General features: G+C 45.9%; 1 protein-coding gene across 1 annotated transcript; it reads left to right on the top strand.

Annotated features, from left to right (window-relative positions):
* Positions 1–1,674: 1,674 nt before the first annotated feature.
* GNB5 (G protein subunit beta 5) lies at positions 1,675–23,241 on the top strand. The gene is made up of 11 exons (XM_021537439.4): positions 1,675–1,930; positions 6,136–6,272; positions 7,768–7,809; positions 8,559–8,635; positions 10,099–10,231; positions 13,761–13,904; positions 16,894–16,985; positions 17,105–17,153; positions 19,648–19,744; positions 20,659–20,825; positions 21,147–23,241. The coding sequence occupies exons 1-11, from the start codon at positions 1,819–1,821 to the stop codon at positions 21,156–21,158; spliced, it is 1,062 nt and encodes a 353-aa protein (XP_021393114.1). The 5' UTR covers positions 1,675–1,818; the 3' UTR covers positions 21,159–23,241.
* The last annotated feature ends 144 nt before the right edge of the window (positions 23,242–23,385 follow it).

The following is a 23,385-nucleotide window of genomic DNA, read 5'->3' on the forward strand; positions in this document are numbered from 1 at the left end:
TCACTTAAAAAATATTGTTTTTATTTCTTTGGCATAATCTGTCCTGGGAAGCATTTCTGATGTGCTGATTACTCTTGGGGGCTTGGAAGGATGTTCCTTTATCCAGCAGTATGTGAACTTATACTGCCTGCATTTTCTTTTGTGATTCTGAACACAAAATGGATTGATGAGTTCAGGGTTGCCTACATGGCCATCAGGCTGGTTGAGTTAGATCTCACCAGATTCTGTGGACAGTGAGAAGACTGGAAACAGATCCACTGCATTTGATTCACACTTGATTGCATTTGGGCTCTGCCTCCAGAGCCATTGACTAAAAGGGACCTTGTGGACATGGCCAGACTGGGGCCTGAGTTCAGCTCCAAAGTGATGGTGAAGAGCTCAGCAGCTCTGCCTGTGCATCCCAGCTGGACAGCAACACTGCTTCTAAACCCAGTGTGGGAAGGGACTTCTATTTTCTCTGAGACCCACACTTTGTCCAGGATGGGCCCAGAGGCCAAACAACAGCTGCAAACATTTTCTTATCTCCCTCTCCAATCTTGGCACATCCCCAGGTTGAACAATAGCCACTGGATTGTCTATTTTCTGGCTAAAGGGAGATAATGGCAGTTAATTTCCACAGAGTTACTCCCTGTAGATCAAGGACAATTCTGTAATAAAAAGGGAACATTTTCAAGGAACTCCCAGGGAACAAAAAAGCTATGTGCCATGGGTCTTTCTCTGGAAGCATCAGCTGCTCCCTGTGCCCAGCACACATTCATATGAGCAGAACCCAAACAGCTCAGCCCCTGGGCTCACACCACACTAAAGTGGGGGTCTAGTTATTACATCTTTGGGATTTTGGAAACTGCTCTGTTTCAAGAGATGGGAACACGACAGACCCTAATGTGCACATCTAAGAGTAGAATATACAAGGGGTAGCTTGTCTAAAGGGAAGAAACAAAAAGGAAAGGAACCCTGATAACACCGAATTTAAAAATCAGGAATTCAAAGCATAGTAGAGAGAAGAGTTTTCACTACTGCGTCTGTCCTGCTGGCCCACGACCAGAGACCTGCATTGCTGATTCTCCCAGTACCCCCTACCCATAGGAGTATCAGGGAGTGATGGAGCTAAGATGGGACTTGGTAACTCTGGACAAGATATGTCTTCCCAGTCTCATGTTTTAAAATGCCATTGGGTGACCGATGGCTTTTTTCCCCCTTCTTTTCCCCATATTGTGCAACTTGTACAGACAAGTTTAGGTATGCAGCAGAAAAATCCAACAACATGTGTTTCTGGGGAAATGAAACCTCTGGGCTTTGAAGAGGGTCTGGAATATGTTTAGGAACGAGGCAGGAGGTGAGACTGGTCCCAGTTGCCGGCCTGGAGACCACGGGGATGCTGGATCAGGGGATGCTGCAGCCGGCAGCGCCGGGGATGCTGCAGCCGGCAGCGCCGGGGATGCTGCAGCCGGCAGGACCGGGGATGCTGCAGCCGGCAGGACCGGGGATGCTGCAGCCGGCAGGACCGGGGATGCTGCAGCCGGCAGGACCGGGGATGCTGCAGCCGGCAGCGCCGGGGATGCTGCAGCCGGCAGGACCGGGGATGCTGCAGCCGGCAGCAGCGGGGATGCTGCAGCCGGCAGCAGCGGGGATGCCGGTCCCCACGGTGTGCGTGCTCAGGACTGGCCTGGACGTCAGCGGGGAGGGGAGGGGAGCCCGGGCCGGCTCCGGCGCCGTTGCTGAGGCAGCAGGAGCCGCCGCAGCATCCCCGAGAGCCGGGCTGGCAAACTCCTCCTCCCTGCCGCTCTCATCCCCGCTCTCCCCGCTTCCTTTGCAAAGATGGCAACCGAGGGGCTGCACGAGAACGAGACCCTGGCGTCGCTGAAGAGCGAGGCCGAGAGCCTGAAGGGCAAGCTGGAGGAGGAGCGGGCCAAGCTGCACGACGTGGAGCGTGAGTGGGGCCGGGCAAGGGCGGCGGGGCCGGGCCGGGGCCGGGAGCGGGGCCGGGCCGGGAGCGGGGCCGGGCCGGGAGCGGCGGCGCTGCCCCGGGCCCTGCGGCGGACAGGGCGGGCCCCGGGCCGGGATGAGCCCAGCCTGCCCCGGGCCGGGCGGAGCCCGCCGTGCCCCGGGCCGGGCGGAGCCCAGCCTGCCCCGGGCCGGGCTGAGCCCGCCGTGCCCCGGGCCGGGCGGAGCCCAGCCTGCCCCGGGCCGGGATGAGCCCAGCCGTGCCCCGGGCCGGGATGAGCCCAGCCTGCCCCGGGCCGGGCGGAGCCCAGCCTGCCCCGGGCCGGGCGGAGCCCAGCCTGCCCCGGGCCGGGATGAGCCCAGCCTGCCCCGGGCCGGGATGAGCCCAGCCTGCCCCGGGCCGGGATGAGCCCGCCGTGCCCCGGGCCGGGATGAGCCCAGCCTGCCCCGGGCCGGGCGGGCCCCGCCGTGCCCGCGGCTCCCGGGTGCGGGGCAGGCCTCGGGCCGGGCACGGCCCCGCAGCATCCCCGGCCCCACGGAGCTCCGGCCCGGGCCGGCGGGGCTGGGAGCCGGGCGGGGAGCCTGAAATCCCCTCGGTACCGCCCGGCATTGGCCCGCAGCGCTCGGGGGCAGTGTCAGCGGCCGGGGTGAGCCCCAGCCGGGTGGAAGTTGATGGGAATTCGCTTTACTGAGGCCGGGGTTTCACCCGAGGTGTGGAAGGGCTTTAACAGGAGCGTTGTTTCCAAACCCAGCTCCTCTGCCCCCCTTCTGCCAGGGACACAAGGTGCAGGGATGCAGTGCTGATTGCGAGGTGCGGGTGAGTCAGTGCTGGAGCTGTCAGTGTGGAAATCTCCGTTATCAGCTGCAGCTTCAGGATCCAGGGATAACCCACCGGAATTGCGATGGACAGACCTCAGCCCGGGCCTCCCCCTGTCCCCTTCCCCCTTCAGGAAAGAAGCTCACCTTACCTTAATGGAGCTTTTCAAATAGGCGTTCACAAGTTCTGAGATATAAAAAATCCGTCTATTTTCATTATTTCATTCTATAATTACAATGATACATTGCAGGGTTGTTCGGGTTTGGTTTTTTTTTTTTCTGGTTTTGTTTTTTTTAGAAAAACATGTAAGTTACTGTTTCTCTCTGAAATCATGTAGCTCACTCTATTAGAAATATTAGTGGGTCATTAAAACTTTTCTTTCATGTGTTTGGATGCTTTAAGCACTGAAAAGGTATCCGAGCTTCTATCCAGTGGCTTAGTTCTTAGTGTTTTGTAAGAATGAAAAACACTTGATTTTCAGGTTGGGAAGGATTGCAATAAAATAAATATATTCTGCAATAAACAGAACATTTTCTTGTCTAAGTTAGACAATTATGTTATATTAATGTCCTGTTAATCAAAATAGTTAAACAGAAACATCCTCATTACAGAAACATTACCATAAATGACCATATTCCTATAGTACCATTTCTGTATCAGAAGTGGCAGGGTCTTTGGTTAACAGACCTCTTAAGAATATTCTTAAACCTATGTTTGCTCACAAAATTTTACCTATGATTACAGTGGTACTGTAACTTTGTGTGCCATTGATAGTCATGGGATATTCTTTATCATATATAAAATCTGTTAATTTCCATTGGAAAGCTGTGTTTGCAAAGCCATTACAGCATTTCTAAGACAAAATTGTTATGCTGCTGTAAAACAATGCTCCCTTAGGATATTTTATATCATTGATTCTGTATCAGAGCTTTTTTACGCTTAAATTATTTCCAAGTAGTATTTCTGCAGCGTTTGTAAGTTTCAGAATAAGGCATCATTTCTGATTTTTGCTTGATTGGTTTGGGCTTTTTTCCCCTAATCTAAAATTGCATCTTGTGCATTTTTTTGCTTGGATCATGACTTTCCCTCTGTGGTTCCCAAAAGAAATAGCTGGCTGAAATAGATTGCCCTTATTTGTTCAATTGGTTCTGAACAGCAGCTCCCAAAAATGTGCTTAGAAAATGGAAATGCCAAATATGCATTTGATTTGCAATGTTATAATTTTCAGGAGTCGATTCAAGAGCTTAAAATTTTAGGTGTAGACAAAAGTTTGTTCTGTTTGTGCAATCCATGAATTTTTAAGGCCAGAGAGACCATTAGACTCAACACTGAAAATATCAAAGACCCAAGACCCATCAATTCCACACCTCCTGTCCAGACCAAACAATATTTTTAAGAAAAATAGGCAGCTTTATTGGGACTCAAGCTGTTTACTGGCTTTAGCTAATATATTTTTCTGATTTTTGACTATCTTTGAACAATGTTGGTGAATGGTTAAAAATAACTATCTGACTTTCAAACCTGTGCTAGGCAGGAGCAGGATTGTTGTGGCTGTGGTTGGAGATAAGCATCCTCAGAGAATCAGTGAAGCTAGACCAGACAATTTCATAGAATCTCAGCTTCACTGACATAATGGGAACAGTTTGTCCAGTGTCTGTGAAAGGTTTGTTTTTTTCAGATATATTCTCTTTCCAGCTGCCATGATAACCTCCTGTCCTGTGTTTTCATCTCTTTTGATGGAATCATTTGGCAGGTTTCTCTGGGCAGTAGGAGGGGTAATGTATCTTTTCCTCAGTGGGTTTATGTAGTACTTTCTCAGAAACTTGCTTCTGACTTAGGGACAGATGGTGAGGAATGGTGGACAGTGCTTGTCCCCTGGCTCAGGGAGACTGATTGAGCAGAGATTTCAGCTGACAGCATTATTCTGGCACAGCCTGTGGGGCTGGTGGCTTTGAAAGACAACTCTTGAAGAGGCAATCCACTAGAAATCAGTTTCTGCCTTGGGCAGAAATTGCTTCACTGAGCCTGTGCCAAGAAATGATCTGTAAGTTCAGGATGTGGCTCTGTCACTGTCACAGCCCTTCCCAGCCTGTGAGCTTTCCTTCAGCCCCAGAAAAGTGATGAAGGGTGAAGTAGCAAGGCAGCTCCAAAGCACCACCTGCCACGGGGTGAACTCCGTCTCCAGCAGGGCAGTGAAAAGCTCAAAATTTCCTCTTCCAGCTCATTAAAGCCTGTGAGCTTCTCCCTTTATTCCAGAAGGTTTGAGCCAGGCATTGATCCCACAACCAGCAGCAGCTGGATCATCTTAGGTTTTGGTGTGGACAGCCACACAACACAGGAAGGGCTGGAATCCTATCAGCTCTCCTCTAGACAGAGTAAATTTTAACTCTGGTGCCAGTCTCCAGCCTCAGGATCTCTACTCTGCTGAGGGACTTGAAGTGAGGCTCAGCCTCCCTGTGTGTGAAGAGCTGCCCCTGGGTGCTGAGATAAATCCTGGCCCTACTCAGCTCCACCCTGGATGAACACACTGGAGCAGTGCAAATAGGTTTCCTCAGATGACATTTTCTCCCACACATTTACAGATGACCCCAGTTTGAGGCATCAGGGTTATATGAGACACCTTTCAGTTGTGTCAGCTGCATGAATTTTATGTCAAAGTCAGTTTGCACAAAAAGAAATGTAAATTTGTTGGGTTTTAAAGAACATCAGCTGAAAGTACTGTTGTTAAATGAGGTGTGAAAGAACTGACTTCTCCACCAGAGGATGCTGCTCAGGAAGGTTGCTTGCCTGCCCTCTGTTTCCCTCTTTTGTAGAAGGGACATCCCAAAAATGTCCATCCATCCCTTGATGTTGAAAGGTTGGGTAGTGCACTCTTACAGCAAATGTCCAGCTTCCTGCTCACTCAGAGCTGTGTCCTGGCCCTTATCCTCCATCTGCACCAGAAGGGATGGCACAGCAGAGTCACCAGTGCCCGTGGCCAGTACCTGTACTCACTGCACCACCACAGTGCTGCAGCTGGAGGTCTCACCTCCAGAGCACCTGACTGTCCACCTGCAGGCCTGAACATTTCCCAGTAAAGAGGGGGAAAGGGGTAATCTGTTTTCTAGTTATATTTGGGTGGGATGGTCTGCAAGAGCTTCAGCTGCTACATCCCTGGAATTCAACCCTGAGTGAATTCATCCCTGTCTTTATCTGGTGAATATGTTCCTGTGCTGCCCACCTGGGTGTTAGCCACCTGCCAGCTCTGAGGCAGAGCTCACTGCAGCATGGATTCAAACTCCATGGATGAATCCCTCCAGGGGCATTACTCATAAACAGATATTAGCCAGGGCAGAGCTTTGATGAAGGGCTCTCTAACCATCAGCTGTTTGCAGTTCATCAGGTGGCAGAGCGTGTGGAGGCACTGGGACAGTTTGTGATGAAGACCAGGAGGACCCTGAAGGGCCATGGAAACAAAGTTCTCTGTATGGACTGGTGCAAAGACAAGAGAAGAATTGTGAGCTCTTCCCAGGTATGCTGTTGAGCACTATACAAATCTTCTTGCTGTGCTGTGTGCCACTCCTATCAGCTGATACCTGGGATTACTGTAAATGTTTTCAAGATGCCCTGAAAGAAGTTAATTGGCAATGTATTTGTTCAGAGAGTGTAAGTCTAACCTTTGAATCATTGGTACAACTCTTGTAGCTAATACCCTAAATATCTCTTGTCCAGTAATCCACAGATTTTCCCATATTCCTTCCTACAATAAAAAAATAGACTTATGTGAGGCTACATTTATTTCCTTGTTCTTTACTGATTAAATACTTAGCTAATTTTTCAGGTTGTGTGTTCAGAGAAAATAATCAGGAAAAGAGATGTTGATTCTTTTAGAGATTTCTATGCACAGAAATTTCTTCTGCAGTCTGTACGATTGATATCCTCAGATATCCTTGAAGCCTCAGATATCCTGCCAGAACTATTGCATTTAGTTGAGAATTTTGAGAAACAGTCCTAACACCTGCTCAAGACCAGTCTGAAAAGCTGGAGGAGGTAATGAGATAATTACTTTCTAGATCCCCTGGTTCATCCTGAGCCCAGTATGGCAGTGAGTGAGCTTGTTGCATCTCACAGCTGTTCACTGACCTATATGAAATCTGTCAGGGGTCTCACTTCAGGGATAAAAATAGGCAATCTGCATTGCAAGCCACCTTCACTTACTGTGAGTTTTTACCATTCATGGTGATATCAGCAAAGAGAATAATTTAAATATTTAATGTCACACATTTTAAAGTGGTTAAAATGTTAGTGTGTAGATCAGAAAACTGAACAGACAAGTTGAAATGCACTTTTTACTCTATTTTAAGAACTGTAAGTCTAGGTACAGAAGTAGTTGTTGCTCAGTAATAAACATTTCACTTTCATGATACAGGGAAGATTACAATTTTATGTGCACAAGGCAAAGTATCTGGCACGAGTGTAGCCAGTGTACACCAAGTGATTGTGCTGCTCTCTGTAGAAGGTTCTGTGATGGCTATTTAGCTGGTTGTATAATGGATAATTGAAGGTTAAGTAAGTGTAGTGACAAGTAAAGGGAAAACCAGGATCAGACTGGAAAGGGAAGATGAACAAACAGTGCAATATCCATAAACAATCAATTCAGGCAAGTGAGGGCTTACAGGTGGCAGGTTCCTGAGGAGATCCCCTGTCCATGTCATGTGCTACAGGTGAAAGGAGTACTCATGAAGCCATTAAGAGGGAAGAGAAAAAAATTGAAAAATAAATTGGTTTTTTAATCAAACATGAGTCATCTCAGAGAGGAGGATACACTTCCCTTGTGGTAGATACAACAGCACTACTGAGAAGTGTCTCCTTGGTGCTTCACTGTGACCACTGTGCTGTTGTTAAAATGGAGACAAAAGGACATAACAGACTGGGGAGAGGAAATGAGCAGCAGAGTTTTCTCCAAGCTGGGAAGCAGCCACATCTCTGGAAGGCCTCAGTTTCTCTTTCTCTCTGCTTTCATTTAGGATGGGAAGGTGATCGTGTGGGATTCCTTCACTACCAACAAAGTAAGTGAAACTTCAGCAAAATTCTGTGCCTAGGGAAAATGACAGTGGGATGAGGTGAAGGGCTCACAAGTGTCACTGGAGACAGTGGGATAATGGGATAAAATGCAGACTTCCACTAGCACCCCAAAAAAAGGAGCCCAGGGCAAATCACATTCCTTGACCTGCTTCTGAGCAAAGTTCCTATCAGCACTGGGGTTTCATGGTCTCCAGTGGGAGGCTCTGATCCAACCCCTTTGCTTACAAGGGAGGCAAAGCCCAGCCAGCAAAATGGGAACTTTTCCTGAGCACCCCTGTAGCAGGTGCTGTGTGTGATCTGGAGATTTTTCAGCTGTGGTGTTCACTGTGAAATGGTGCCACTGCTCCTCCAAGCCCTGTCTGGGCTGCCTCGTGGCACCCTGCACCATACAGATGAAGAAAAACTACTTGTTTTTAAATCACTTTTACATGTGCAGCAGTGGGGACCTTTCACAGCACTGGATGACCCAATAAAACATGCTCTGTGATCAGTTTGGGGCTCATAAATAAGGTGGAAAGTGTCAGAGAAGGACTGGCCATCCTCCTGTTGCTCTGCTGTGTTGAGCAGTCAGGATTGCAGACTTACCTATGAGTTATGGCTGGGGGAAATACCTAAAGCTTGCACTGACCCTAAGGATGTCCTACAGAAATACTGAACTTACTACTCCCACTGTTTTCCTTGCATGGACTAGAGGAGCAGTGAGGTCCCAGTCTAAAGGGATGCTGTGTTTCAGGAACACGCCGTGACGATGCCGTGTACCTGGGTGATGGCATGTGCCTATGCCCCTTCTGGATGTGCCATTGCTTGTGGGTAAGTTCCCAGTTTCCACAGCAGCTTACACAGAGAAGCTGGATTTGCTGCAGTGTCCTGGTGGCTTCAGAAGCTGACAGATAGAAGTTTGCGTGCTGTGGTTGTGGGTGGAAGGTCTACATTCAGTGCCTCTGATTCTATTTCCATAATGGCTCGTACACATTATCTCCACTGACTTCAGTGCAATAACATTTGTTGTGTAAGCATGGAAAATGATCCTCTTTCAGCATTTATATCACGGGTTAGGAATTCTGCATGAATACAACTTCCCTTTCCTAGTGTAGTTGTCTATGTTGTATATATTTTCTAAAGGAAAGAGGTTTTAGTTGTATTCTTACTTTGCACTCACTTTTTTTGACATAGAGGTTTATCATTAATGATTACGAGTATGTGAATAGATCTTGCTAAAATAGGCTAGGGAGAAGTAATCCCATCCTTTATAATCTTATCGTTTCCTGAGGGTTCAGGTTTGAAAAAAAATAAGTTTATATAGGGGAAAAAACAAAGAGATGAAATGTTCTTGTAAGAAGGAACTGGGTGGATCAGACAAAGTAAGCTTGAGGCGAGAGAAAGGAACAAAGGGAGACTTCAGTGTGCAGCTTGGAAATAGAACGCAGCAGACTGAGACAGAGAAGCAGACTCTGTGTGTGGAAAGGAGTCTGCAAACTTTTTGACTAGAACCCAAAGAATGGCAAGCAAGCTCTGTCTTTACACTTGCAGCAGAGACAGGGAGTGCATGTATACATTGCACCTAATTCTGTATTTCTGTTGTGCTGTCAGTTAAGTGCCATGCACATAATGTAAGGCACAGAACCAGCAGCTGGTGGTGTGCCAGGATCCTGGGGATCAGGGCAGGACTGATCTACCACAGCTCTAGAAAAGGGGCAGATATAAGAAATGAGTCCTGGGTCTGACACAGCTTAACTGGTACAACTGTTCAGGAGCAGGGCAGTAGCTACAGAGGTCAGTGCTTCTGTTAGCTTTTTCCCAAACTGGTCTATAAGTTTTGTCTTCACACCCACTATTAGCTATGCTGTCTCTTCTATAGGAGCTATGTCGCATTTGGTAAGGTAGGTGATGCTGAAATACTGATCTTTGCCATGACAGATGTCAGCAGAAAAATGGCAGTTTGGCAGTATGTGAAACATTAACCCCGAGGTGGCTGCTGTCACCTCCCAGTTTTTACTTTCGTGAGGTTTCATTCAGTGCCATTTATAAACTCGATAAGGGTGAAGAATACTGAGGCGCAGCTGTTCGAGTTCTGTACAGCAGCCAGGCTGGTGAGGCAGCTGGGGCTTCCCTGCACAGGGAGATCCCACACAGCACAATACAGGGAAGTCGGTACTTGTAAGGGTTTGGCAGCACAGCCCTGACAGGTGGTGTCCTTATCACCACTCGCCTTTTGTCGTTGCAGTTTTAACCAGTTTTCCTCTCTCTGTTACTGCTATTATTACTCTCTTCAGTGGCCTGGACAACAAGTGTTCTGTGTACCCTCTGACATTTGAAAAAAATGAAAATATGGCTGCAAAGAAGAAATCTGTTGCAATGCATACGAACTACTTGTCTGCCTGCAGCTTCACTAACTCAGACATGCAGGTAAATGCATTCCCTACCCGCTGCTCACCATCACCTAACTGGAGCTGCACATAGGTGCAGTGCACGTGTCCTTCCTTGCTCCTGGGGCACCCAGGGCCATGTCCTGCTCTTGCAGGGGCTTCTGGAACATCCTCACGGGGGCAATGAAGGCGCTGCAGAAGCTGCTGTAAGGAAATGCTTGTCAGAGCCTGTGGCCAGGCTGTCCCTGCAAAGGCCTGTGGCTTCTGCAGACGGAGCTTGCTGATACCTGTATGCTCTCTGCTCCCCACTTTGTGCTTTTAGGAGCCCAGACTACTGCAAACAGTTGAAACCTGGCTCAGCCAGGACTGGGTTGGGTCTGTGCCAACTGATGGTGACTGTATTGTTTGCCTGCTTTGTCCCGGACATCCGGCAACATTTGCTTTTGCTTTCATTGAAAGTATTTTTTATTTGTACCAAGTAATACAATTGAGCTTGAGGATGGCCCCACAGGGCCATACCTGCTGTTTCTACATGCAGTGCTGTGTTCCCTCGAGGGAAAGGAGTGATGCTGTTCCCATATCACAGGCAGTGGGGTGGAGCACAGGGGCCCACAATGGGAGGTGATGGCAAAGCCATGAACTGAATGCAGATCTGAGACCAAGCCAGCTTTCCTCTCTATTGAATATCTCAAAGGTCTCTTTCTCTAGGAACACAGAGGATGATGAAAGGAGCCAGGATAATCCCCTTGTCCTCTCTGGTTTCTGAATTTAATTAAAGCTCTTCTTAGTGCAGCTCTGCAGCAAAATAAGTGGCAGAATGGAGCATTTTTATAGCTCTCAATGTCAGTAGAGCTTCTGGAAAGGGAATACCATGTTCCCTTCTTCCAGATATTTGGAGCTCTTCTGAAGGAAATATCAGCTCTCATTGCTTCTATTTCAGGACATGTGAAGCTGAGAGTATGTTGTTGTTTGTCACTCTCTGGTTTCTGTAATGACTCTGAGGTGCTAATTTAAGTCCATTGCCATGGAAACAAGTGGTGGAGGTACCCAGCACTCAGGCTTGCTTAGCCCTGACCTTCCCGTGCAGGAGCTGTGTGGAATTAGAGTCTACATTAAGTGGAAGGTTTCTGATGAGATATAAACCCAGTTTTCTATTTTCTTGTCTATACTTAAATGCTTTGAGATTAAATCCTGTGACAGGAAAAATAGCAATTTTTTTTCATAATAAAAAGGAAAGAAAAGTTGGGATTTTTTTTCCATTTTAAATACAGCAAACTGCATTGATATTGAAGGTCATGTATTACTGCTGTAAGTCACAGTGGATTAAGTTTATATTTATAAACCTTTTTTTTAGTGGATTAAGCTTTATATTTAGCAAGTCAGAAATTTTTCTGAAGTTTTTAAAAAGAAGTTTTCTTGTGATTGCTAGGTTTAGAAGTGATCATTTATGGCGCTGCATGTTATTATTCAAACAAATTCAAGCAACAGGTTGGCCAAGCTTCTCTTAGGACACTTATGTAGCAGATCCTAGAGAATCCCAGATTTATTATCTTTTTTTCATTTACATAAAGGCATCAGAATTAAAACGATTGAGAATTAAAACTATTCAGTAACTCTGAGAGTGCATAGTGCAACAAGTACATTGTGCAGGAGCTCTGCCAGCTATGTGCAGGGCAGCTCTGCTCTCAGGAGGGATGTGGTGCTGTCCTGGAGCAGCTCCAGCATGAGGTGGAGGTGTCTCCCAGCCCAGTGTCCACACAACTCCCACTCCTAGGTGCTGCCAGGGCTGCAACTCTGCCCTGACTGTGTCTTAAACTGCAGCTCACTTTTCCCACAGAGGCGTGGAAGACTGGGTAGGAGTTTAGGGTTTAGTATGCTCATGGGCTTTGGGCAGTGCAGTGGAAAGAGAGGAGATCTGGGGGTGGCTCATTGTGAGTCACTCCCAGGCTGTGGGTGCTGAAGAAGGGGATCCCACCCTTGCTGTTCATCATGTTCCCATGTGGACACTTTGTTCTCAGTGCCCCAAACCAGTCTTGCTTGTTAGAGCCTCCCCTGCCTCAGTGAGCAGAGAGCCTGGGAGCCTCACTTCCTAAATTAGGTATCTGCAGCTCTGTGGTGTGATAATGCTCCCCACGTGACAATGCTCCATGTGTATTAATAGCAGCAGTTAATTGGGATCTCAAGTGTTTTGCATAGGGCAGGCAGCCATGCTCCCAAGTGTGGCAGGGCTGAGGAGCAGCCTTGAAGTTTAGTCCATATAATTTCTCTTTAAGCATTAGCTGGAGCTCTGGGTTGCCAGCAAACACTTCCCTTACACCTTTAGCCACTCCTATTCCCTTCATATTCCTTTCCACAGTGCTACAAGAGCTGAAAGTCTTCATTCCTCAGCCAAGTACAAACATTCTCCAGAACAGGGGAGTTCATCTAGGCTCAAAATTGGCTGGGAAGACAATTCAGGACTTTCTTCTGCTATTATCATCTGAGAGTATTAGCATCTCCCTGCTGCAGAATTCGGAACAGTCTGTTCTGCAGCTTTGCGGGCCTCTGTTTACGGGAAGAATTTTTGGAGCATCTGTCAAACATGTTCAGTGTTTAACCTTTATGCAACTCTGTGAATGGTTTCATGACTGTGTGATCATTTTCTTCTTGAAGAGAATTTTGTTTTCAACTTGTAACTACCCACTGGGATCACTTGAGTTTCCTCACCAACCATGAGAAAAACCCGTGTACAGAACTGAGAGCCCTCCTACGTTCACCCTTGCTTCCTTCCACACCAGTGCACAGGGACTCTTTCAACCTACAGAATTTGTGATTTGTGATTGCATAACAGTTTCGGGTGCCAAGGGGAAATTTTGAACAATTGAGCATCATCAGGATTTAGCCACAATAACAAGCTCTGATCACATGTGCTTTGTGCAAGTACTGTAGCAGATGGGAAGCTGTGAGCTATGTTCGGTCACTGTATGTTCAAGCCTTTTCACACACAAATGGTTTAGGACAAGTGAGAGCTGATGGACTTATCAAACAACTGTCTAGACAGGCTTACTTCCCTTTCAGAAAATCCATGACTTAAGCAAATTAATTTGCTTTAACCTGACTATTTCAAGCAGAAAGAAAGAAAATTAGAGAGTAAAACAGGTATACTTCAAGAGTTCTTCCATTTACCTGGGCTGAATTCCAGCAGCCTAAATATGGAGAGTGAAATACAGGACCAAACAAGAATACCAGTATTGTTCTGCCTCCTTTTTAGGGAATATGAAAATGCCAGCACATCCTTACTGCTGTCAGTTGTGCAAACCCCACCACACAAAAGGGACTGTTAATTAAACATTGTGTAGGGATAGTGGTGTCCATACAGCTCTCTTTTTTACTCTACTTTTTTTCCTTAAAAATAAAATCCATGAGCTGTATTTAGATTCACATTGGGCTTATGGCTTTGATTTATTGCCTAATATTTCATTACATTGAAGCTGTCCTTTGGTGCTTGAGTACAATGGCAGTTGTTTCTTTGTCACGTAAAGGTCATCTGCTGATTCTTGTACTGTGACTCTTCTTCCCACATCCTATAGATCCTGACAGCAAGTGGAGATGGAACTTGTGCTCTATGGGATGTTGAGAGTGGGCAACTTCTACAGAGTTTCCATGGTCATGGAGCTGATGTCTTGTGCCTGGACCTGGCCCCTTCTGAAACGGGAAATACATTTGTCTCTGGGGTAAGCAGGAGCTTTCTCTCATAATATAAAACTAAGGAATATGGAAGTGAAAAGGCAGCAAAGTAGGAGGTTCACAATGTTATTGAGAGAGTGCTGGAGTATATGTTGGATGCCCCAGTGCAATCCATTCATTGCAAGCACATTTTCCAAGCTGGAGCAAATTAAACCCCTGACTGTGGGGTCAAACCCACCCAGCCAGTCTGACTGCAGTTCTGCTTGCTTAGCAAGTTCCACCCCACATCAAAGCAATCCAGCTTTGATCACAACAACGCCTCTGCTGGGAAGGGGAAGGCTCAGAGTTAGAGCAGTGGGCTCCTACCACAGTGAGGTGTGAGTCCCTGTGGGTGGGAGCCTGGAACAGCAGAGGAGTTCCCACACTTTGCTCCTTCCCTGTGCCCAGATCTCTAGAGTCAGATGGGGTGTGACAGCCATCAGGTTGTGCTCAGGGCATTGAAGTGGGGTTGCAAATAACGTGCGTGCCACTATGTCCTGAGAGTGAAGGGGCAGCTTGGACACTGGCAAACCCCTCGTGCAAGCTGGAGCAGGGAGATGAGGTGTGGCCACATCTTCAGCTGTTGCTGTGTCCTCTGTGCCTTCCAGTGGTACCAGAGGCATTTAAAGCCCCTTCATCAGTCAAACACTCTGCTCCCTGTCCTGGTGCAGAGGAGCACACGAACCTCACTGGGGCTGCAGGACTGGGCTGGTCAGGGCATCTTCCAAATCATGTCCTGCTGCTGAGGGATCACTGTTCCCAGGCAGCTGAGCCATTGGCACACAGCCTGATAGTGAGGCAGGCCAGGCATAAAGGTGGGTGGGATGGGGCTCACCTCCATTTCAAGGTGATCTTAGTCTTTCCCACATTAGAAAGTGAGTGTGCAGGAGCTGAGAGGCCAGTTGCTACCGGTAGCTCTGCTGCAGGTACCAATAACCTTGCTGGTTTCTGAGCCCCACCAGTACTGGCCCATGGTTGATCCTATATTTGAAGACGGAAATGGCCCTTGTGCCAGAGGGTGCCAACCATGAGTTAGGGGTGCTTAGAGTCGTGGTCTTATCTCTACAGAATAAACCTGGACCTCTTCTGTTTTGGCTCTTTTTATCAAATTTGGCTGACACATCAGCAGCAGAGTCCAGCACACTGGCCCAGCTTGCCTGCTGGTAGCACAGCTGCTCCGAAGCGTGACTGAAAGCTAATTCCATCCAAGTGCATTACTTCTCTTGGGTTTTCCTGTCACCGAGCTTGCTTCCCAGAAAGGATAGGTTCATTCTCCCTGGGAACAGCTCAGCTTATTATAGGGCAAGGAATCACAGGCAGCTCTGGTACTGCTAAGAGAATATGTCATACTTGTGTTGATAGAGCAGCTTGGGCATGTCTGTGCTTACAGGCATTCACTTAATTCATCACATGCAAAACACCACTACAGTGAAGACCTGTCTTACATTGTGTCAGTGCAGGTAGGTATAGGCAGAGCAGCATGAAGATATGGTGGCATAAAGAGATTCCCTGAATACCGTGTCTCAGTGGTACAGAAACTTTGAGCTGGAGTAAGCAATGTCAGTATATCAGCATGTAGGGTGGGTGCTGTTACATTTAATGACTTAAATTAAATTCCAGCCCTCCCAGGTAAGCTCAGGGCTGTGTCCCAGGCTGTTGTGCTCAGCTCTGAGCAAGGCTCCTCAGCTGAGTTTGGTATCACTCAGGGGGTCCATCTCTCCACAGGTGGTTGCTGGTTTCTCCTTCAAAAGCTTAGGAGTCAAAGCAGATTGGTCTTACCCCCAAACTCCTAGAGGAGTCAGTAAACAGTGCACATGGAAGCAATGTGAAGGGCTGGGCTTGGGCTAAGGTGGAGCTTGAGAGGAAAATATGCTGGGTCCAAAATATTCTTTATCCTGTTTGGTTTCCCCAGTGCAGAAACCACAAGCTGATGCCAAGGAGCATTACGTCTTTTAAATAATGGCATATTTACTAAAAACACTAGGATTTCATTATAACAACAGAATTTTAAAAAGAAGATAAATATGTGAATTGTGAGGAAACTGTTTAGTTTAATTAGCTATCATATTGGATTAAAATAAATAATGTGTGGCACGGTCTGATGGGCAGGGTGCTCTGGCTCAGCAGAGGCAGCAGCCACCTGGCCTGCCATGTTCTTCTCACACAGCCTCAGAGAGGCTGAGCCCCTGGAGCTCAGCCTGCCTGCTCCGCAGCAAAGGCAATTTTATTAAAATCTCCCATCACTCTTCAAAGCAAAGTCCGTGTTCTTTTTCCTGTCTCTACAACTGTGACAGCAGTAAGACATTGCAGCTGAGAGTGTGGCCCCATGGGTATGAGATGGTTCTTGCCCCAAGGACAGTGTAGACAGCGTAGACTACATGGGCCAAGGCCCTTGCCCAAAGAATTCAGGGTGCTGAGCACTGAGTGTTAAATGATCCTTTCAAAGCACAGATTGGATGGGCAGGTTTTGGCTTGAGGATGAGATGAAGTGCTGCTATGCTGTTTTTCTCATCCCAACCACACCATCAAGCATGTGGGCACAGAGCCCTGACAGGGGTTAACCCTGGTAGGAGGCTGGGCAAGAAACCCTCTGGATGCACGGATTTAATTTTCTTTCAGTGTATGAAAAGAACTAGTTATAAAACTTTAAATGCTGGGTACTGGTATTTTATCTTGGTCATGTGAAGTGGTAAGGGAACAGGTCAGTTGTGCAGCTCTCTGCTGTGGTGGGGCTGCAGACAGAGGTAGGGCAGCAGCGTAAGCAGAGCAGGGCTGTGAGTGCAGGGCAGCTCCAGCCTTCATGAGCAGCTCTGCTCCCACCTGCAACTGCACAGCTGAGGGTACCACTGCAGCCAGTTCTGGGGCTGCTCAGCTGGTTAAATCCTCTGGTAGTTGTGATGTTCAGAGCCTTTGAATGTAGTAGGCTTGATGGTCAGCCACATGAGGGACAAATGTCACCATTTGCACAACTGCAATGATTTTTTTTTTTCTTACTAGGGATGTGACAAGAAAGCCATGGTTTGGGACATGAGGTCTGGACAGTGTGTGCAGTCATTTGAAACCCACGATTCAGATATCAACAGTGTCAGGTCAGTGTGTTTCTGGGAGAGGACACGTTTGCAGTGTTGAGCAATGTGCTGATTCTATTTCTGAAGTCTGATCTCATGCAAGTAATGTAATGTTCTGGTCTTTTTTCGCTTGTGCACAGATATTATCCAAGTGGAGATGCTTTTGCCTCTGGTTCAGATGATGCCACGGTATGTTAATTCAGCAACCTAATTTAGGAAAATTCTATTGCTTCCCAAGTCAGATTTTCCTAAAAGACTAGGTCATATCCACCGAGGGCTTTTAGTGACTAAACTGGGCCTGTGACACCAAATTTGCAGAAATCCTGCAAGATAAGATACTAAATACCATATATAATGTTCTAGGGAAAATCACATAACACTGTAGGTCACTTCTGCAAACTTCTCTAGAAGAGATATTGTCCAAATACTCATTTCAAATTCTCTATGTCTGAAGTTTCATGACTAACATTAGTTGTCTTACTGGAAGATATTTGGCTTCACATAGCTCTTGGGCACAGACGGGAGGAACCAGCTGAAATGCTGCAGCTTGTGTCAGCATGTCCCAGAAAGCAGAGGGGCCATGGGCTCAGGGCAGAGCAGGGCAGATGAGGGTAGCTGGCCTCTGCAGCACCAGGGTGGCCTTGGCCACAGTCACTGCAGTGAGTCACTGCATTCAGGTCATCCTAGATCACACATCAACCCTTAATGGATCTTACTTATCTATGAGCAATCTGCTAGGAGGGGCTCAGAATGCATTGACTGGTAAATGTGATCAACACAATGTATACAAAATGCCATTTACCTCCGGGTGCCCTGTGCCCCTGAGTGATGCTCAGGGCTGATGGCCCTCCCAGCAGCTGGCCTGTCCCTCGGGGGACCAGGCTCTGCCCCACCACAGCCCTGCACGGCCTGAGCTGGAGTTAAGTGTATCATGAGAGCAGATGATGGGGAGGCACCTGGCACCTTATTTCTCCTGTTTATTCAAACATCACACTGAGTCACCTGGGAGCAAAGACTTTATCTAAAGTACTCTGCCCTCAGAGCATGTTTTGAGTCTGCTCCAATGCTAGCTAAACTCGACAGAAACATTCCTTTTGTCTTCATTGGGTGGGGAGACATTCCAAGGCTCTTTGGAGAGAGTGACCCTGATTTTATGTTTTAAAAACAGTGATTAGAAGTTAATACCTCTAGCCCTGTGGTGAGCCAAGTGGCTCTCTGCACACTTGGATGCAGTACTGTGAGCTCTTGAGATGCTGAGGGAGTGATAGAGAGAAATTGTCCATTAAATTCCAGTGGAAACACTCTCTTTTAAAATCCAATATCACACGTTCTTACTAATTGATTTGATTTTTTTTCTTTTTTACCCATTTTTGACACCCTGACTCAAGCAGGAGAATGAGAAATTCCACCTCTATACTTCTGACAGAGGTTTTGGCAGTTTCCAGCTACCTCACTCTTTAAATGAAGGGGTTTGTTTTTGCAGTGTTACAGAGTGATATCCTTGACCTGATTTATATAGTTAGGGATTCTGAGGAGCAGATAATCCTGACTGGAAGTAATCCATAAAAGATGCTTAGATGACACTATTGTCATCTGCAGTGACCCCAGCTCCCTGTTAGGACAGTCTGATTAAATTATTCATCTGTGTGAAGCACTGGGAGACTGGACTGCACATACCTGGCAGCTCCCCACTGCCCTACAAATCAAACAGCCCCCTCTTTATGTGCAGACTTGAATACCAGCCATTTTTCAATAGTAAAGTCTTAATATTAGCAATCCCATCTGGCCAGTGTTTGCTTAAGCTTAACTTATTGAATAGGGGTTTCAGTTCACATAGTTTCAAAAGTGCATTTTGATTTCAGGGCTAACAGACTGCCTTTCTACATGGCAGTGAAGTCTGAAGTCTGGCAGTGAAGTCTGAAGTCTGGCAGTGAAGTCTGATACATGATTTCGATGTCAAACAAGCCAAACTTTGCTGGCAAATGATAAAAACAGGAAGTATAGGTTGTTAGAGGTGATTTGGAATTTTCCATGAGAAATGAAAACCAGAGATGTGCATTAAAATGTATTATTTCACTTGAATTATTTTCACATAGGTTTTTCAAACAGAGAGGCCTCCCAGAAGGGCAGGGGCTGTTTGCTCTCTGTTTGCTTTACTCAGAGCCAGGACTACCACCCAAGCTCCTCTGTGCCACATGGTCCATGAACTCAGCAGTGATTAGAGATTTGATCCCATCTCCCAGGCTCCAGCTGTGGCTAAACTGTTGTTTAAGATATTGTCTCCACATGCACCTCCCCCAGCAGCAGGGTGCCCTGATAAATCACAGAGGGGGAAGCAGGAGGGTCAGGGGACTCCAGTGGGTGCCATGGCCCAAAATTCACCACTCGTGTCTTTCTAGAATAGGCAGGAGGCTTAGAGAAGTGGCTTGAAAAAGAAAGTTCTTCCTGCAGTGTATACAAAACAGCCTTGGGTTGCTTAGATCCCTGTTAGAGGATCCCAGTTAGAGCAGCCAGAAGCAGAAGGAAAGGAGGAAGCAAAAAGAAGCAGAAGGAAAGAAGCTAAGCAGCCACTTCCTGTGATGTCAGTTAGGCTGCACTTCCCACTCCCATTTTTTTCCAAATATTGTAGCCAGTGCTTCCAGTATTTACTGAGGCATGTGTGTTGGTTTTGTTCTAATCCTAGTGTCGTTTATATGACCTTCGTGCAGACAGAGAAGTAGCAATTTATTCCAAAGAGAGCATCATTTTTGGAGCATCCAGTGTGGACTTCTCTCTCAGTGGTGAGACTTGAACTTTGGAGGTTATTTTAGTGTTGAGATTTGAGGGGACCTGTAGAATTTTTCAGTTTAATTTGATAAAATGTTCATTCTTAAGAGTTATCAAAAGTAATAAGTACCAAATGCATGGAAGCTTTCTTTTGTTTCTGTAAAAATAATTACTCTTTAAATAACCTAGCTGGCTATTGCTTCGTTGTAGTGATGAAAAGTATTTTCCTGGCCCTACTGAAGGCAGGAAATATTTTGCCATTAACTACAGCTGGGCTAGAGTTTCACAATAATAATGAAAAACATTTCAAAGGCAACGTGAAATGCAGCTAACTATGAAGTGCAGTTACATAAATAGTTTTTAAAAGGATAACAAATGATTAATAGTAAAAGTATATTAGAGGGGTATGAAGAAAGAGACATTGCCACTTTTCACTACAGACCCTGAGACAAGCTCGAGTCTTGTCTCTCCTGTCCCAGCACAACTGCAGAGCTCCCCAGTCACCCTGGGTGGGGTGAGTGGGTGGTGTACATACTGCCCTCCTCCCGGAGCTGAGGCAAACGTCTTTGTCATGGTCACAAGCACCACAGCTTGTCCCTTTGGCAGTGAATCAATTACCAAATTGTCTTACCAAATTGTTAATCATTCAAGCATTTCTATTCAACTTCTGTGTAAGGTCTGAGTTAAGTAGTATTACCCTGCAATAACTGTTAAGTGCTGTTCAGTCTGTCACGATTACATTCTATGTAATTTAACTAAAATTTACAGTGCTTTTAGCTAATTAACTGTTTCAGCATTAGGCTGGGCAGCTCAGCAGCGGCAGGGCTGTCCCACGAGGGCACAGCCGCCCGGGCAAGCAGCGGTCACAGGGTGGCTTGTGGCAAGGCACGCCAGGAGCTCACAGTGTAAAATCTCACTGTCTCTGCAGGTCGCCTGCTGTTCGCAGGCTATAACGATTACACCATCAATGTCTGGGATGTGCTGAAGGGATCCCGCGTGTCCATTCTGTTCGGACATGAAAACCGTGTCAGCACCTTGCGGGTCTCTCCCGACGGGACCGCCTTCTGCTCGGGCTCCTGGGACCACACCCTCCGAGTAAGTGCTGGGAGAACGGAGCGCTTCTTTCTTCAATTGTTGAATGAAAGGGGGTCAGGAGGAAGGGTTGTTAGAGGAAAACTGCTCTAGGGGAACTAAGGAGGGTATAAAACACTGCAAAACGCCAACAGCAAAGCCAAATAAAAACCCCCGGGAAGTGCTAGCGGGACTGCTGAGTTTGAGCTTGCTGCTGGGTTACATGATATCATTGCTGCTGATACTCTGTACCACCAATGTAATCGGCTGCCCAGTGTTCATTTAAGGTTTGATAGGAGAGTTAGGGTCATAAAGGAGTGTTCAGCTCTCTCTCTCTATCTACAGATCTGGGCGTAACCTGAGATCCCGTATGCAGAATCAAATGAAGACTGAAACCTGGACTACAAAAACTGCATAAAGAAGCCATTCCTCAAAATCAAATATCCACCACAGTACAAAACAGCGACACTCAATCCACAGATTAACCCAACTAGGTAGAAAAATGTAGTCTGCTTGAACACGTAGCAAACATCAACTTGTAGTAAAATGAAATATTTTAATTTTTTTGAAACTATATTCTTTTATTAGAATTAGTTTCATTATTTATAAAGGTACTTTTCCCCAAAGTCACCTGTATCATAGAATTGAGTATTTCAGTGCACATTATGTATTTATTTGCATGAATTTAGTTCCTTTTTAAAGTAAAATAAAAAGTCCTGATTTTATCAGGATATAGCAAAAGGCTTTGGAAACATTCCGTAGTAGCATATTGAATTTCAGTGTTGTAAAATGGAAAGAGAAACAATTCTGATACTTTATGATGGTGTTATGGATGACTGAACCTTGGTGGTAAGTAGAGGAGCAAAGGAGCTACTGTGAAGGTACTGGCTGCTGTCATAGAAATGTATTTTTTGTACAGAAAAAAATCCCTTCAATCCCTGTTTTTTCCTACTGTCTTTTTAGATAGAAATAAGTATTTCATCTCTGTTACCTGAATATAAAGAATCTAAATATATACAAACTTATAAACAGCAAAGAGGAGGGATATAAACATGATTTACATAATCATGAGGTAATACTTAACCAGTAGTTTCTTAGAAATTTTTAATTGTATCACTTGGTGAGTGAATTTTCTTTTACTTAAAGAAATACTACATGCTGAGCACTAAGGGATACTGCAGGCTAAGCATTAAGCACCATTATACTGATGGTGAAATCTTTTCCAAGTCAGTCATAGTCATTCTATGACCATAATTCTTATTTGCATTTTGAGCAGTTCATACAACTTTGGCAAGGCAATGTAGCTTAAATGTATATTAAAGCAGTATATGCCCATCTTAAGGTCCTTCTGCCATGTCAGAGCAGTTGTAAGTTCATACAAATACAGGTGAAATCATACAGTCCTTACTGTCACAGTCACCTCCCACTGCCATGGACATGGTTTTGTCATAGTTGGACTTGAGAATGAATAACAGTGAGCTGTGGAAAATCTGCTGTGAGCCACAGTCCTGCCAGTGCTTGATACTGTGCTGACCAGAGCTCATGACTCCGTCTGATCCAGGAGTCACTGGTTTTCAGGAGAGCAGGACAGCTGGCCACATTGCTGGCAGCACCCATGCTCTGTGTGAGCGTGGGGAAGCCATAAGGACTGGCAGGACCACCCCTCACAGAAGTGATGCTCTAGAATCAAGATTTAATCAGATAAAGATGAGATACAATTCATTATGGAACCATTGTGAGATTATATCTGCATTCATACATTGAAAACTATTGGGGCTAGAATGTGTCAGCTTTGCTCATACCAACAGGCTCTGAGTCTCACCTGGTACAGGCACAAAGAGCTGGAATAATGCTGGGGGCTTGCACAGCCTGGCCTTCGAAACACAGGTGGTGAGGCACAGCTCTGAATATATCATATATATGGTTTATATTTAGATTGGAACAAGAGAAAACAAGCTTACTGGAATGAACCTGTTTACAAGCTCACTGGTCACTGGAGTTTAATGATAACATCCTCATTCTATTTGCAAGTGGTATTTTTTTGACAATTACATAAAAATCATATTAGAAACAAAGTCTCCTCATCAATGAAAACCTTAGGTTCTGTAAATCCATAACCAGATAACCTAAGACACTGACATTTATGGCAGCCTTCCATCCCTAATGGAATAGGTCAGCTGTTTTCACTTGGAAAAGTCAACTCTGATGCTTTGCAATATTTATGGCAAACTATCCCTGTAACAAACTGAATGCACTATGGAAATGTCATATAGAACTCACTGTGCAATATTGAGTCAATTCACTGTACACATTTGATCAAGAGATTAATATTAATGTTTAGGTAGTATTTATTGGCAAGATGTTTGTTTCAAACATAATACATTGTGTTGATACTTATGAACAGCCTAAATACAATAAATTGTATTTTACATATTGAGAACATATATGTAGTAGTTCTTCCCATTTCTTAGGTATTTATAATGGTAGCTGTTTGGATTTTTGCCTTTTTTGACCTCCACTTTTTGCACCACACAGTTTCTTAAATGATTTCTCCTGCAAAAATCTCAGGTAAAATCCAGAAAAT

The sequence above is a fragment of the Lonchura striata genome, chromosome 10, assembly GCF_050655825.1.
Source record: "Lonchura striata isolate lonStrDom1 chromosome 10, ASM5065582v1, whole genome shotgun sequence".
Taxonomy (NCBI): domain Eukaryota; kingdom Metazoa; phylum Chordata; class Aves; order Passeriformes; family Estrildidae; genus Lonchura; species Lonchura striata.